Genomic DNA, 17543 nt, shown 5'->3' with positions numbered 1-17543 from the left:
GAAATGAAAGACAGAGACCAGGCAGAGATACACATGAGAGTTTATTTGTCAGAGCTGGTGTGAGGGAGTGGTGATATCCCCTTGGGTGGGAAAGAATGCTGGTGTTGAAGGGTTGGGTTGGTATGAGGGAGTGGTAAGCCTTTCCTGGAAAGGTCCTTGGGCAGAAAAATGGCGGCTGTCACTTAAGATGGCAGCCCAGATGATAAGCAAGGACCTTACAATCGTGCTTACTCACACCAAGGCCAGATGGATGACTTTCTTCTGTGCACCCAAAACGGCTAGAATGAACCTCCATCTTCATGATTACCACTTGTTGTGACAATGACCTCCCTCACAAGAGAGCAAGCCTCCAAAGACAAGATCTCATGGAAACCTCTAAAACCTGCACAGGGCTTGATGTGCAATGGGCTCAAAAATATGTATACATTTGTTGAGTAAATTAATGAATGAGAAGGAAAAGCAATGTCTGACCACATGGATGATGCAGTTTTAGGATTTATGTTTTTCCCTTTTACCCTTTGAGGGTGTTAACCTTTTATGGTTCCTAATGATAAGTTAGGCAATTAAGTTGTTTTCCTACACTCCACTTTATTTATTTTTTATTTTTTTATTAGTTGCTCAAAACATTACAATGATCTTGACATATCATACATTTGATTCAAATGGGGTACGTAATCTTAATCTTATTTTTCCATGTGTACAGATTGCAGGATCACATTGGTTATACAGCCACGTTTATACATAAGGCCATACTAGTGTCTATTGTATTGTGCTGCCCTTCCTATCCCCCCTCCCCTCCCCTCCCCTCTTTCTACCCAATCTACTGTGACACGTTTTTCTCTCTCTTTTTTCTTCCCCCTCACACCATCTTATATGTAATTTTGCATAACAATGAGGGTCTCCTACCATCTTCCATACAATTCCCCTTCTCTCTCCCATTCCCATGCACCTCTCATCCCTATTTAATGGTAATCTTCTTCTCATGCTCTTCCTCCCTGCTCTGTTTTGAGTTGCCCACCCCCCCCCTTATATCAAAGAAGACATTCTGCATTTGTTTTTTAGGGATTGGCTAGCTTCACTTAGCATAATCTGCTCTAATGCCATCCATTTCCCTGCAAATGCCATGATTTTGTTGTTTTTTAGTGCTGAGTAATATTCCATTGTGTATAAATGCCACATGTTTTTTATCCATTCATCTATTGAAGGGCATCTGGGTTGGTTCCACAGTCTAGCTATTGTGAATTGTGCTGCTATGAGCATTGATGTAGCTGTATCCCTGTTGTATGCTCTTTTTAGGTCTTTTGGGTATAATCCAAGAAGGGGAATAGCTGGGTCAAATGATGGTTCCATTCCCAGCTTTCCAAGGAATCTCCATACTGCTTTCCAAATTGGCTGAACCAATTTGCAGTCCCACCAGCAATGTACAAGTGTACCCTTTTCCCAACATCCTTGCCAGCACTTGTTATTGTTTGACTTTATAATGGCTGACATTCTTACTGGAGTGAGATGGTATCTTAGAGTGGTTTTAATTTGCATTTCTCTTATTGCTAGAGATGGTGAGCATTTTTTCGTGTATTTGTTACTACACTCCACTTTAAATTCAGCTATTGAAACCAAAGCCCTAGGCCTGCTACCTCAACACATGCATGGATCAGCACCATGTACATCCATAGAGCTTGTTAAACAACAAATCTCAAGCTGTACCCCACATCAACTGAATCAAAACGTGCAAATAGTAAGATCCACAAGTAACTGTGCACATTCATGTTGTAACATACAGCTTCCAGGCCATTCAAGATTAACATACACCACCAGAATAGCCTCCAGCTTCAGTATTCTCACATTTCAGATGAGTGGTTTTCTCAATTCCTCTTTCCCCAAAATGCTTTATCTTCTTGGCAGATCAGCTATATCTTTTAAAAGATATACTTAAAATATTTTTTAATCTAGCATATAATGATGCTTGAATTGTGGGCATTTTAAATAACATCTAGTCTATGATATTGTCAGTAACAAAAACCCTGCACAATTTCATCACAATTTCATGTGAATGTGAAAACCCTTTATTTATCTAGTAGTTATATTTAATGTAAAGATTAGTAATTCTGAGTCAATATCTAAACATGAAATAAATATTGAATAACTTCTGATACTTTTCCAAATGATTTTTCATATATATTGATTCCCTTTTGTTGCTATTTATCTCTATTTCAAATGGACTTCACTATGGTAGTGTTGTAGGTTTTAATGTCATCATTATTCTTCTTCCTTTTTAGAAATTTCCTAAAATTTTGCATTTTCCAAGTAAGTTTTGATATAATTTTTCCCAACTTTAAAATGAAAATCTGTTGATATTTTAATTGGAAATCATTAAGTACTGAAAATTTTAGAGAAAGTCCTATTAAGTCTTACTATCTAAAAGTTCAGTTTGTCTTTGCATTTATATATTTTATCATTTATCTTTAAATTCTGAAGTATAAATTTTGAAGATTTATCTTTAAATTTCAAAGTATACTTTACATAGAAGAAAATGTACAAAACTTAAATGCTCTATGAGTTTTGGTAAATGTATATACCTATCTGTAATATTACTCTCTAGATAATTACCCTTTCTACACCAATACTTTCACACACATACACCCAAGGCAAGATAACCAATTCTTTAAATTTCTCTTTCCAAATATTCACTACCCCTTTTCTAGAGATTTATATAAATGAAATTATAATCTTTTTTGTCTGACTTCTTTCACCCAGCAAAATGTTTTAGAGTTGTCTCCATGTAATTGTGGATAACCTCAGTTTATCCTTTTCTTTTTCTTTTTCTTTTTTTTTTTTTTTCTGGAATAGTAGTTTATTGCATGAGCATACAATTTAAAATCAGTTCTCCTATTAACTATTGTGTTAAAGTTGCTTAGAAGATTCTTGAACAAGTCCTTATACAAGTGAAAATATGTTGCATTTATCTTCAGTAAATATCTACAAGTGGAATTAATGAGTCATGAGATGGGTGTATGATTATTTTTATAACAAAACACTTAACTACTGTCTTTCTAACATTGTTGCTCATTACACAATCTTACCAGTAACTTCTAAGAGTTCCAATTGTACCACAACCTTGCCAATATTTGGTGTTATCAGTCTTACTATTAATTGGAATCAACACTCCATCTACATTTGATAAAAATGGTTCATATAGTTGGGTTTAAGTTCACTATCTTAATATTTGTTTTTTATTGGTCTTATATGTTTTGTCTATTTTCTTATTTTCTGACTTATTTTTCATTAAATATTTACCTAACATCCTCCTTTATTGCTTTTATTTGCCTTCTCGCTATAATTTTTTAGAAAAGAATTTAATGATTACTCTATGTATTTCAATTTGCATCCTTGATTTATCACCATTTATTTTTAGATAATATCATACTTTCATTTACCACCCTCTTTCTTTGGGCTAGTATTGTCATATATTTTACATCTACATGTTCTATTAAGTCCATATAACATTGTTATGTTTTCTTTAGAAAATCATTTTAAAAAATTAAAAACAAGAATTCAGATTTATTTTACATTTACTCACATAATTTCCATTCCTGAAACCTTTCACTCTATTGTTCAGATCCAGCTTTTCATCTGGTGTCATTTTCCTTCAGCGCCACCCCCCAAAAAATGTTTTAAAAATATTTTAGTGGCATATTTGCTTTGGTGACAAACTTTCCCCATTTTTATTTTTTTAAATTTTTAAAAATTATTTTGCCTTTATTTTAAATGATATTTTCCCCTGACATAAATTTCTAGGACAACTGTTTTTTTCTTTCTGAACTTTAAAATTTTGTTTCACTATTTTTATGACAAATTGCCATTTTTATTAATGCAATATATATATCATGGCCTTTTGCTGTCTGCTTTCAATATTTTCCCTTTATATTTGGGTATTGATAATTTAACCATGATATGGTTAAGTATAACCTTCCTTTTATTTGTCTATCTGGAGACATATAGATTTATCTTTTCCCTCAAATTTAGGAAGAATTTTAACCATTATTTCTTCAAATATATCTTTTTTTTCAGTGTCCTCTTCTTCTAAGACTGCAGTTACACGCTTGACATTCCTTGGATATGCTTCCCTTTGTTCCAGTACATTATTGCTTAAGTGTTTTACTGATTCATATTTGGAAATATATTATTTAAGACTTTTGTCATTAACAATAAGAAAAAATTAATAATTTATGTTTGTTGTGATAGTGTTTAAAATAAAATGAAGTTTATGACTATATCAGCATGTTAATTATGCATATTTTTGACAGCCACATAACTTAAAGAGAAAATGGTTGCAATAGATTTCTCACGGTGAATAAAATGTTTTGAATAATATACAGGAAAGCACTTTGTAACCACCCACATTCTATTTAAATGGACATGTCCGCTGAAATTGGTCTTATATCCTGTCCCTCCTCTCATGTAACTTACACGATAGCCACTGGATTTCTGGCCATTCTCAGAATATGCTGTGCCTTTTCAAATAGCTCTCCTCTCCACAGAGGATTCTGTGGCCTAGACAATCTTGGTTGGTGCACAAAACTGATCAAGTAAATGATACAACAAACCTAGCCTCTACTTCACATTTTCTCAAATTTTGGACTTTGGAAAACGTCAAAACCACCCAGGGCATCTCTTAAGGATGATGGCTCTAAGAGAAAGCACAATCTTTGATTTTTCCTAAAGAAGAGTTGCCTCCTTTTTAATCCATTCATTTTACTAATGTAACATTCAGTGAATTCTTACTATGTTCTCCAATAAGGGGGAAAATCATTCTTTTTGCTTTCCTCCTGTCCTCACATTAGCTACAAAACACAGTCTTCTGTTGATCTACCCTGCCTTCTTACAGAAAGAGGATTGATTTAAGTGGTTAGTGAGACAGAGGCTTTCAGCCACATTAACCTCAGGATGCAGCCCTTGTGTTAAAGGTAAGGAAGGTGTCACCATATCCCAACTCCTCTTCAGTTGCAAGGAAGCTTGAAGCTGATTGACACCCTTCCATGGGTTGGTTGGGTATCTCTGTAGGCTCTTCTATATCTTAATAGGTTAAGAAATATAGAAATAGAAATAGCCTATAGAAACAGAGAAATGTGATTAATCAGGGTTCTCTCCCAAACCCTCAGTATATTTGGAACAAAATATTCTACTAAAATGAATCAGAAGTGTGTCTTATGCTCAAAGAACTCACAGTTCTGTGGTGTTTCCACAGCAATTAACATATATATTATATACATTATAATTTAGCCCATGAATTATAATCTTTTGTTTAGTTTCTACCCTCTTCATCTAGACTGTAAGCAGTGTTAGGAATGAAATCTTTCTCAACCATAGAACCTCAGCATCTAGCAAACTAGTAGGTAGTAGTAGGGGGTCATAAATTATTTACAGAGAAAGCAACTCTCATGGCATGTTTACTGTGAGTGACTTCAGATCGAGGCCGTATGTTAAAGCACAATATCTACAACTTGAATTTGAAACTGTGAGTTGATTTCTAGCACAAAACTTTCAGTTCCCACATTCTCCAGTTCAGTACCAACTTCTTTTCTATAAAATGTCATGTCTCACTTGTCATTTTTACTTTCTGGGTGAGGTGGTGAGTTCCTTCCTGTTTCTTCCTAAAATAGAACTTTCCAAATTAGTCTATTCTACAAATGTATCTTGGGTTCCTACCCCACTTACTCAGGGTAGGGAGAGATGGGTACATAAGGACTAAGTGGATTGAAAGAATTAAAGTGCATACATATTACGCAAGAATCTTGCTAAACCCCAGATTCTTATTGAGTGTGTGAAGCCTGAAAAAGCACAAGTTCTACCAAACTCCCAGAGGTTCCCACGCCACTGATTTATTTGAGCAACAAGGAAGTAGATGATCTATTTCATAATAATTCATTCATTCAATACTAAAATTTCTTAAACAGTAAATTTAATTCTAAAATGTATCAGGCACTGAGCTATGAAACTAAAGAGGAATGTAACCCACAGTCTAGATAACAAACACAATAACAAACAAATGCTATGACTATCATGAGTTTAAGAAGACAAACTATAGATTGGGAGGAGATATTTGCAAAAGACATTTCCGATAAAGGGTTATTATCCAAACCACATAAAGAACTCTTAAAATTCAACAAGAAAATAAATAATTCAATTTAAAAATGGACAAAAATAATCCAAAAAAAAGATGTCATGCAAGCATATGCAAAGAGGATTAACATAATGTGTTATTAGGAAATCACAACAAAGAGATATCACTGAACACCTATTAGGATGGCAAAATTCCAAAACACTGACAATACCGAATGCTGGCTAGAATGTGAAGCAATAAGGACTTTCATTCATTGCTGGTGGGGATGAAAAACAGTAGAGTCCCTTTGGAAGCCCGTTTGGTATTTTCTTAACAAAATTGAACAGACTCTCACCAATGTGATGTAACAATCATCCTCCTTGTAAATTACCCAAATGAGTTGAAAGTGTGACCACACAAAATTAGAATGTTTACAGCAATCTCATAATTTAAAAAACTTGGGAAAAAACCAAGATGTCCCTCAGTAGGTATAGTGAAACAATTGAATATTATTCAACACTGAAGAGAAATGAGCTATTGAGCCATAGAAAGACATGGAGGAAACTTATATGCATGTTACTACATGAAAGAAGTCATTCCAAAAAAGGCCACATGGGATATGATTCCAGCTACATCACATTCTGGAAAAGGCAAAACTATGGATGCAATAAATAGATTACTAGTTACCAGGCGTTAGAAGGAAAGGAGGGATGAATAGATGGAGCTCAGAAATTTTTTAGGGCAGTAAAATTATCATGCATGTCACTATAATTATGGGGATAGGCCATTATACATGTCAAAGCCCAAACAACTTCAACACCAAGAGTAAATGTTAAGGCTAACTAGAGACTTTGGTTGATAGTGATATCTCAGTATTTGTTCAGTTTTAACAAATATACCATGGCAGTGAAGCAGAGAAGGATATTAATGAGAAGGGAGTCTGTGTGTGTTGTGGGGTGGAGAAGGAGCAAATGAAAAAATCCCTGTGCTTTCTGCTTAGTTTTGATGAAACTAAAATTAGTCTTTAAGTCTCAGTCAGTCTCTCTTTTACTCTCATCCCTTCTGGTCTAGACAATCTTGGTTGGTGCACAAAACAATTCAAGTAAATGACATAACCAACCTAGCCTCTACTTCACATTTTCTCAAATCATGGACTTTGGAAAACATGTCAAAACTACCCAGGGCATATCTTAAGGATGAAGATCATACAGCCATGTCTTAGACCTCCCAAATCAGAATTTCTTAGTGTCAGGAGTTGGTGATCTGTAGGTTAACAAATTCTTCAGGCTGTTTGATGTGCATGAAATTTAAGAATCACTTCCATTTTGTATCTATACATTTTTGTTACAAAAATAAACATCAAATTGATTTCAAGTAAGTTTTAATAACTTTATTTTCTTATTCGGAACAATCAACAAGCTTAGAATTCACAGGAAATCATTAAATTATATACTATGTATAAATTAATGAAATAATCATGGAACAATACTAAAATAGATTTATTATATATATCTCTCTGATATTTTTTATTAAGAAGGAATAGAAGCATAAATGAATTATGATTTTGACAAGCATGGTACAAATATAAGAATAAATCATTGATAGAGATGAAGTCACTCCCAACATTATCTTTGATTGTAAGATGTATTAAGAATATTTTAAATGCAGTGATGGAAATATACTTGTTTTTAAATTGGAGGGAATTTATGAAAGAACTGTTCAACTCTGTGTGTTCATCTGATAAGAAGGCAGCTGCATGCATCCTCCCATGCTTCCGGTTTCTATTTTTAAGATCACAACTAGTCGCTATTCTTTTTCACATAAATTGCTCACAAATGTAGCTTGGTGAAAAGAACCTACCTAGAATTGGTTGCTTAAAATTCTAGATATGTAATGTTATCAAACTGGCTAAATAATGTTGACTCCAAAACCCAAATCCACAGAACTAAAATTAACATGAGCATTGTGTAAAAAAAGCTTCATCATAAAACCTCATGTTTGTCTTTGTGTGTGTTCTCTACTCACACTCCCACTGTCATAATTTTGTATGGATTATTTTATTTAATAACTCGTTCTAGTATTCGGTGTTTCATCAGCAAACTAAAAATGGAAAGCCGATTTGATCAGTTTCTTTTGCACTATTTCCGTAAGTCACCTGCCTCTCTCTACAGTAAAACACACACATGCACGCACGCACACACACAGACCACATTCATTTGTTCAGCAGCTCACATGTTTGTTCAAGTGGATCCTAATGTTTGCCATCCACTTTGTACCAGGACTTCTGCATTATTTAGTAGCAGCGCCCAAGAACACTAATCTCAACTGTTGAATCAAGTTGCAGGCTACTGCTTAAATAATTAGACTCAAGTATTCCAGAAATTCTAAAAATCTGAAATCTGAAATCCTCCTAATTGGCTGCAATCTCAGTATTTTTAACAAATGGTTGTCAAACTGTAATGCTTCAAAGCATATGATTTGCCCTGTTTCCTTCCTAAAAACAGCCAAGTTATAGATGTTAATGAAAGTATGTCGACCCCTACAGACCAACTTGTTATTCTAACCTTCCATTCCATTACTTATCCTTTTATTATTGTCAGGTCAAGAATGAGAGGGTTAAAAGTTCAGTCGGTACTTGCCTGATAATACCTGTTGTCATTGCTTTTTAGGTCTATTCAGATGCCCACGAGTACATTAAATCAGCAGCATTATGTCACATTCACATACCTGATACCACATGACCCAAACACCAAGTCACTGTCCTGCTCATAAAATACTATACATTGATTGCTCCATAAATACCTATATATTTGCTTCACAATCCAACAGGGTAGATTTAAGCGTTTGCTTGCCAGGCATAGAGAATATCTACCCCACATCCAGCTGGTATATTATATACCTGTATTGCACCTATTCTTTCCATTCTTTGCTTATGTCAAGTCTAAAATTTTATTTCTCCTTTATATGTAAGAAACAATAGCTTTAGATTGACAAATAAAAATTTCTAATTACAGAATATTGACTGGTAACACACAGTGACTATATTTATAGTTACTCAAATTAGCACATTCTTTCCTTTTCAAGAGTGTGTAGTGAATTGATCCAGATAATACAAACCTCTCTTCTCCACAAGTCTCTCTGATAGCCTCAAAGGAAATATTGAGTTTATATATTGGGTAAAATATAGCTGAGTTTAAATGTTCTACTATTGTGCTATTAACAATATGAAACAGTTTTGGAGAGAAGATTTTGTTGTTCAAGGCTATAATATAAAATTCTCCCAAAGAAGTTATCAGGAGGAATTCTGATCATATGTTCTATGGACCATTAAGACACAAGCACCACCATAAACCACCTTGAAGTGAAATTTCCCAAGTTGATGAATATTTGGCAAATTCTTGGGGCCAGACGAGGTGACAGGCCCATCATTTGGCTGGTTGGTATCAGGACCGGCTTTGACTCCGCACACATACTGAAGCATATTCTGTTGGTGCTTCTTGCACTGGTCTTGCTTGTCTTAGGTTCATACCAATGATAGAATGATTCAGGGAAGCATAAACGATGCCCTGTTTGTTTTCATCCAGGGATGGGTTAGAATAAACTTCAGAGCCTTCTCTTATCCTGAACAAGGAGTCGTTATCGTAAATTTGAGTTTGGGATGGCAGAGTTTGGGAATTTTCTCTGATGCTCACTTCAGCTTGTTCACTCCTCAAGGGCTGAGAGACATCCACCTAAAAGAGAAAAAAAAAAAAAAAGGTGCACCACTGAATGATAATATGCCCTCATTAGCAAACTGTGAGCAAAAGGCTAAATGGTGTCATCTTCCTTGAGAGAAATAATCTACTTTTCCTCACATAGGCTGATAATATCTACACTTTTGGCAAATTCTTGGTTCTTAAGGGATAAATTTTGAGGACTATTATGTTCCTCCCAAGTGGTTATTTGGTGCTTTATTATGGGTCACTTTTGAAATCATAGAACACTTTCAATTCCATTCAACATAAAAGTTTAGCCCAAATTAATGGGAAAAACATAAACTGACTCATGAAAACTTCAGGTATTTCATAATCCAATGGGAAGTATTAATGTAGTATAGAATAAAAAGATTCATAAATAAAGCAGAATAGTGACCTCCTGATGGGGGCCAAAAGAATAAATATTATGAGATATCCAAGATAAATTATTATGATCTGAGACCTGGAGTTGGAAAATTGATGTCAGTTTTAGAGGGATAAAGTTTAGATAAAGTTCTGAAATATTATTCCAGTTGTTATTTCTATCACAAGAAAGTTCTTATACAATCAGTGCCACAAAGATCTCGCCCCATGATGTGGTGGAAAGAGTTGATAAAGACAGAAGCAGCAATCCCACTTACATACTTATGGCACATTATGGTTTATAATATGCTTTTAAAAATGCATATTGAGCTGGGCACAGTGGTGCATGCCTGTAATCCCAACAGCTTGGAAGTTCTGAAGCAGATCTCAAGTTCAAAGCCAGCACAGCAACTTAGTAAGGCCCTAAGCAACTTGGCAAGACCCTGTTTCAAAATAAAATATAAAAAGGGCTGGGGATGTGGTTCAGTGATTAAGTGCTTGGGGTTCAATTCCTGCTAATGCTACCCACCCCCCCCCCAAAAAAAAATGTTAAAATGCACATACCATAGCATTCGACTTTTAAGTGTATAATCACTTTTATGCTAAGGACCATTTTGGAATAAATCCAGAATATCATCAGTTTTTTATATGTACTGATAAAGTCAAAATTGCTATAGAATGAACAAAGAGAAGGTAAAAATTCTTTCATACCTTAGAGGTTGTTGATACGGATAAGTTGCTGCACATTGCCACAAAAACTGAAAATTAAGTAATCTTTGGTACTTTGTAAATATCCAATGGGCCTTCAAAGAGTCCAGAGTTACCGGTCTTTCCTTGGTATGGCAATGGACTTGCAAACTTTGTAACTGCTCTGATTTGAGTCAATTCCCCTCACCAGGTTTGTTCAAGTTTTCACCTGCAAAGAATGCTGAACTATGTGTTCCCCCTTTTAAATTCAACTTCAAGTCATAATTAACACCAGCTTACACAGGAAAAAATATGACCACATTCTAATGAGTCTGGGTTTTCCTTGCATGGTATATTATTTAGATTATTATTTTAAATAGTTTCAGGCCTGACTATGACAGAATGCTGTATTTTTCTTGTTGTTTACTTAGAAATATAGGAAATAATATTTAAGAACCTTTCCCTATTTGAGAAAATAAAGCTTTAGCACCAAACATAGTGCCTACTAGTGCTTATTAAAAACTTAATACAAGTTTATCAAGGTGAATGCATTTGATTCTCCATAAAATTCAGCCATAAAAAAGAATGAAATTATCCAATTTGCAGGAAAATGCATGGAACTTGAGAACATTATGTTAAGCAAAATAAACCAAACTCATAATATCAAGATTATATGTTTTCTCTTGCATATGGAGGCTAGGGAGGAAAAAGGAAAAGAAAGGGGAGGGGAGGGGATCTCATGAACATGGAAGTGACATCAGTAGAATAGAGAAAAGGGACTAGGGGGAGGAAAAAGGGGCAGAGGAAACTAGGAAATAATATTGACCAAATGATATTGTTATATTGTTTTATCGTGCACAAGAACAAATGCATAATAATGAACCCCATCATTATGTGTAATTATAATGGAATAAAAATAGGGGGAAAATACAATAAAATTTGACAGCTTAGGTGGGAAATGTTGAATACTATTTAATATTACATGTAGAATTATTGGTTGTATCTGTCTCTGGCATTTCTGGAACTTTCAAGATGCTTACTGCTTATTTGTCTCTAATTTTCCTTACTGAAATACACACACACACACACACACACACACACACACATACACATCAAATACCTCATTTATGCCTATTTTAATTAAGGAGCTTCATTTTTTTTCCCCACAAATACATTACTTTATCTTGCATTCTCTCTTTCGTTCCAATATCTTCACAATTTTGGATCCAAAAGAAAGACCTAAATTTATTCTCCAAATCTTCCAGGAACAATTGCTTTCCAAAAGCCCTTTACTTTGTCTGGCTCTCTCTTCCTTTCCTTAATGAGCCCACACACCTGACCATGGACTTTGGCATAATCATTTAGCCTGGAATCATGCCTCTTTACCTACTGGTATGTTTATGAAAAAAATCTAGTTATTATAATGCAGTTATAATTTATTGTGATAATTAACCTAGAATTATGGTTATTTATGGGTTCATTTTTTCATTAACTCTCTACTCTCTTCCAGAAAGACTTCAAGGTGTTTTTGTAAGAATGAATGAAGAGCCCAAAGCCACATAATAGACCAGAGCTGAGCCAAAGTTATGTGGGTCCGTCTCTGACTTTCTTGTTTCTATTCTGGACTGCTTCCATATCAAAGAAACACTTATTATGAGACTTGTTATTCCCAAAGAGTCTTTGATGTATTGAAAAAAAAAGTGGGTGGCCCTTGGTGTTATGCAAACTTATTGAAAAAAGATGACATAATACAAGTCACATTTATCATAACAGATACATTAAACATACCAGGTTAATTTCCCTTCCTTCTATATCAGAAGGCTTCTTTTGTTTCCCTGGAAGATAAAAGTAAAAAAAAAAAAAAAAAAAAAAAAAGATTAATCAAAAGGAGGAAAGAAAGCAGAGGTAAACCACCTCCCCCCACACCCACCCTGTTGCATACTAGCAATGATGTCATATGTTTGGGCTTGTATATTCGCCTTGGCTAGCATGCTGTACAGGACCCAGTGGATGAGAATTCACATTACCCATTTCCCTTCCAGCCCTCCTGACACCACATGGCCTATGGCATATCCAAGAGAAAGGGGCAGGATCTAGCAACTTCACTTTGAAAAGGTTGGAAGCCCTTGCTCGGAGTATATCCCATATGCAATCCCAGAAATGCTCCTGTCCTGTCACCTGCATAGCCAGTATCTCCTGTTACTCAGTTCACTTTGATGTGGCAAATCAAAAGATTTGTCCCACACCTGTCTGTAATTCCAGCTACTCGGGAGTCTGATATAGGAGGATCACAAAGTCAGTCTGGAGAACCTAGTGAGACCTTGTCTCAAATAAAATTAAACATAGTAAATGGGCTGAGGATGTATCTCCCAGTAGAGTGACACCCTGGGTTCAATCCCCAATACTGCAAATAATAAAAATAAACTGATAAATGAATTTTAAAAAATTATGCCTTCCTCTTTTTTCTGAAGTTCTGAGAGAAGTTATAGTAGCCTCAAGAAAAATGATGGAATATACAGAGAGACAAGGAAATATCTATGGAGTTGCAGATGCAAAGGTGGGATTACAGAAGATTCCTCAGAATTGTAAGAAGGTTCTGGGCTTCAGAATTCCTCACTGGAAGCACTTCAACCAGATAAATCTTTCTTTTGTGGCAATGGAATCAGGGGTGGTCTGTCTGGCTTAGTTTCTATACCTACACTATAGCTGATGTTGTAGGAAAATGAATGGGGAGACATGGAAGGAAAAGAAAAAAAAAAGAGAAAACTGAGGTGACAAGATCAGAGTTAATCAGAATTCTCAATGCATTCCTCTCTTACTGGGTTTAAGTATTTGGTGGTGACCCTGACAGAATGTTTTCAAAAGTAGAAAGGAATTGTTCTCAAAACACCACACCTCTCCCATTTTCACCAAACCCACATTTTTCAAACACATTATTTTTGAGTGAGGACTGAGTGCAATCAATTCAGTTGTGTGTTCTTGATGGCAATAGAAAGGACACACATATGAATTCCTGCCGAGGATAATGGTTCTTTAGACAAGACTGTGTGACTGGGATGATGCATTATAGGTGTAAAAAGATGAGACAAAACAACTCAACGCAGACTTGTTCACTGAGAAATTATTTCAACCCCACTTTCAACTCAAAGTTTAGAAGAATTCTTTCTCATATGAGCATAAGACTGATGCCAATAGAGAATGTCTCAGCAACATGGCTTTCTGGCCACACTCCTGGGCTGTGCACTTTTCTGTAATGCAGGTGCCTCACTATGACAAGAGGGAGCCCAAATGGACCCACTTGGCTTTTTGGTGAAAATATGAGGAGTCCCCCCAGGAACTCCTTCTCCATGGTTTATCATAGATCAGGAAAAAAAAGAAAACAAAAACAGGAACCAATGGAAAATCTATCATCCTGGAAAACAGAACCCCAGATGTGTGATACAGAGGGGCAGAAGGAAAATGGAACCCACCTTGATGCCTTTTTAGGTAGCAGAACAAGCAGAAACAGGCAATGATGAGGAGAGACAATCCTCCCACAGGAAGCAGACTGTAGAGGAGCCACGGCTTGTCTGCCACCTCTTCCTTGGAGGGTGATCCTGAGGCAGTTGGTGCATCTGGAATGTTAGTCAGTGCTAAAGACATTTAGGAAGTCAGAGCTATATTAGGTTCAGCAACATACCTCTGCATCATCAGATGCTTCTATTTCTCCTCCGGAGGTCTCTCCTAAAAAAATAGGCCTCAGTACTTGGCTTAATCTTTTGCATTTTTTTTTTTATTCTGCTAGGGTTAATCTTCTGTAGAACAATCTTCATAACAGCTCTCAGAAAGTATTTCACCAAGCCCTTCCCTTTACAGTATCAAAGTTTCCATTCATATGCACTATTTAAGGAAATTAAAGAAGGCTTTAGCTTTATTCAATTCTGTGACTTGAGTATAATAATAATAATTCCAGGAGTTACCCCCAAATAAGACAGCCAGTGAACCAACATGTTTCAGATACTAAATTCACTTCCCTTCAACACAGTGCCTTTTCTTTGTCTCATAACTCACTGTTATCTCCAAATACCGAATACTTTTGGCTTCCTCAAATATGCTTTGCATGGCATATAGCTGATGCTCATTATTATTTATAGGTGTTAACAAACATTAAGGCTACTTGTCCAGGGTAGTTTGAAACTTGTTAGCAGATTATAAAACAATTTAGTAGATCACAAATATCATTTCTGGAAAATGAAGCAGAGCACAACAGAATACATTGGAATGGGTCACACACAGTAGTGATTCTCAAGCAGGACAATTTCTCCCCCAGGACACAAGTGGCAATGTCTGGAAATGTTTCCGGTTGTGACAAAGTTGGAATGGGACTGGCATATAATGAGCACAGGCTAAACACCCTATATTACATAAGACACCTCTTCACCTTACTGCGGGTGGACATATAGTAGACTATATGTTCTATAGTTTGGTAATTCAGAAGAGTGGAAACAAATGTAGCACTGTTCCTGCTGCAGCTGCTGTTGAAATTGGGCAGGCAGCCAAGTCATTGCAGGAGTGGGAGACGGCTGTCTCTGGGAGGGATTTGGATAACAAACAACAGATAATCTAATACAAACAAATCCACTAGACTAAGAAGACCCAACTTCTATTATTTTTCCACCCATCACACAAACTTGTTAATTTTTTTTGATTAGTTTTATACTTACTTATTTGAGGTTCTGAATTATTTCTGGTCTGTTCTGAAATACAGAAATAGGATGAAGAATTGAAATTGAGAAAACAATGAGTATATTCTCAGGGATGTCTAAAATCAAAGCTAACTTTGGAGAAGACTCTGGTAATTGCATACTAACAGAGAATCCAATGATCCACTTCAAGGCCAGTTTGCATGATTCATGTATCATCACTATAAAATCATGAAATAAAGTAAATTCCTAAGTTAGTTTCAGACTCAAAGAAAAACTCCGCAAATACAAGGTGACACTCATCTGTCTGCTTTGATTCCCTCTTCCACATTCCTTAGGTATATGGATACAGAACAGCCCATGTAGCACCTCTAGAACCTGCAATAACAAGACACACCAGCAACTGCTCCAAGTTGAGTATGGAAGGCCATAAGGAAAGGATGCTTTGGGAGACATTCTGGGTGCTCATTCTGAAACAAAGACTGTGCCTTTCACTCTCTTCAGTCTCACTCCACACCACTTTCTTTCTCAGATAATAATCACCCTGCATTTTTGAAGTTTCTCATCAGGACTGACCAGGGACAGTCTGAGGAGAACAGACTTCTAGACCAATGTATGTTCCCCTGACTGTTTCCCAGCTCAATCAACTTTCCTCTTGGGACTTTGCTTTGCTTTACAAAGTTGCTTTTCTTCATTTTGGGAGAATACTGCTTTCCCAAGAGAATCCAATTCCCCACTTTGTCACCCGCCTGTTCTTACATGAACCCACTCTGAACATAAACAGAAAAGGAGAGTCAGACACAAAAACAAGAAAATGCCCAATAACCCTTCAGAAAGATATTTCAAGGGGGAACAATTAAATAGTTTTGTCATACCTCCAAAATGTATTTATTAAAGCATAGTTCTTAAACATAATTCCAGGGTACATTTTTCCCTCACTTCATATTTACTTTATTGAGTCCTCTCATTTTCAAAAGGAAAAAAATTTTCTTAACCCTTGCCCTATTACCTTTGTTTTCACCATTTCATTAAAGTAGAATTCACACTCAGTTTAAATTAAAATAATTTCAAAATAATTTATTTGACTTTTGTGAAGGAATCAGATAACCCAAAGAAATATGACACAATTTCTACCTTCCAGGACATTATACTCTCTCATGGAACTTGAGAGCATTTCCATACATTACTATTGTGAAAGAAAATATGTAAAAAAAAAAAAAAAAGAGAGAGAGAGAGAGAGAGAGACACAGAGGCTTAAATTGCATAAGAATTGGTAGAAAAGAGAAATTGCATCCCCTAAAGCAATCGTGGAAGGCTTCCTTGAAAACTTAGGTAATGAGCTGGAACTGAATGGTGGGCTGAAGCTTTGATAGGTAAAGATAGGTGAATGAATGCCCTGTGAGCGGTGACAATGGCATAAGAGGGTTCATGGTAAGTGTAGAGCCATGGCAAGTGGGGCAGCTGGGCTGAGTGGAGAGGTTCTGCGTGGAATCCAGAAACAATCCACAAAGGTAGGGATGAGCTGAGGAAGACCTTGAGTGACGGTGAACAAACATAAGCCCAATTCTGCGAGCACTGAGGATGCTCTCCAGGGGACAAGAAATGTATCAGGTGTATTAAGTATTTTAGGGAGATTTTGGGCCAAAATGACCAAAATGGGAAACACTAAGGACAAGAAGTCCAATAGTACCATTAATTGGAGTCATTTAGAAGGAAAATAATGAAGGTCTGAGATGCTCTTAGAAGCTGTAAAGAGAACACATCACAGAGCAGAAGATTCTCTTGACAAACAGGAGCAGAAGTCCAAAGCCAAGTGGTGGGGAATACCTGGTGTGGACCAGAAGCCTTGATTGACCAAGTGAAATGAAAGAGAGCAATAAGGAAGGGAGGAGCAGGGAAGAGACAAAACTGGGAGGGTAGAAATCCTCCAAAAGAAACCAGCCCCTTCCTGTCTTCAATTTAACTCTTTGGGTCTCG

The 17543-nt window shown here is 36.0% G+C and overlaps 1 protein-coding gene across 2 annotated transcripts in view; it reads right to left on the bottom strand.

Moving 5' to 3' along the window:
• Positions 1–7475: 7475 nt before the first annotated feature.
• The window catches only part of Btla (B and T lymphocyte associated), a 31804-nt gene continuing 21736 nt past the window's right edge, over positions 7476–17543 (bottom strand). Inside the window, exons 3-6 of one of the 2 annotated variants that reach the window (XM_027936046.2) lie at positions 15588–15620; positions 14355–14516; positions 12673–12719; positions 7476–9831 (exon numbers count right to left, since the gene is read on the bottom strand). In XM_027936046.2, coding sequence (XP_027791847.2) covers positions 9544–9831; positions 12673–12719; positions 14355–14516; positions 15588–15620 — 530 coding nt within the window. In that variant the 3' untranslated portion in view covers positions 7476–9543. The remainder of the gene's footprint in view (positions 9832–12672; positions 12720–14354; positions 14517–15587; positions 15621–17543) is intronic. The other variant, XM_027936047.2, reaches the window with a different exon arrangement.

This window comes from Marmota flaviventris, chromosome 8, assembly GCF_047511675.1.
Source record: "Marmota flaviventris isolate mMarFla1 chromosome 8, mMarFla1.hap1, whole genome shotgun sequence".
Taxonomy (NCBI): Eukaryota; Metazoa; Chordata; class Mammalia; order Rodentia; family Sciuridae; genus Marmota; species Marmota flaviventris.
The sequence above is the reverse complement of the archived record's forward strand: the minus strand, read 5'-3'. Positions and strand labels throughout refer to the sequence as shown.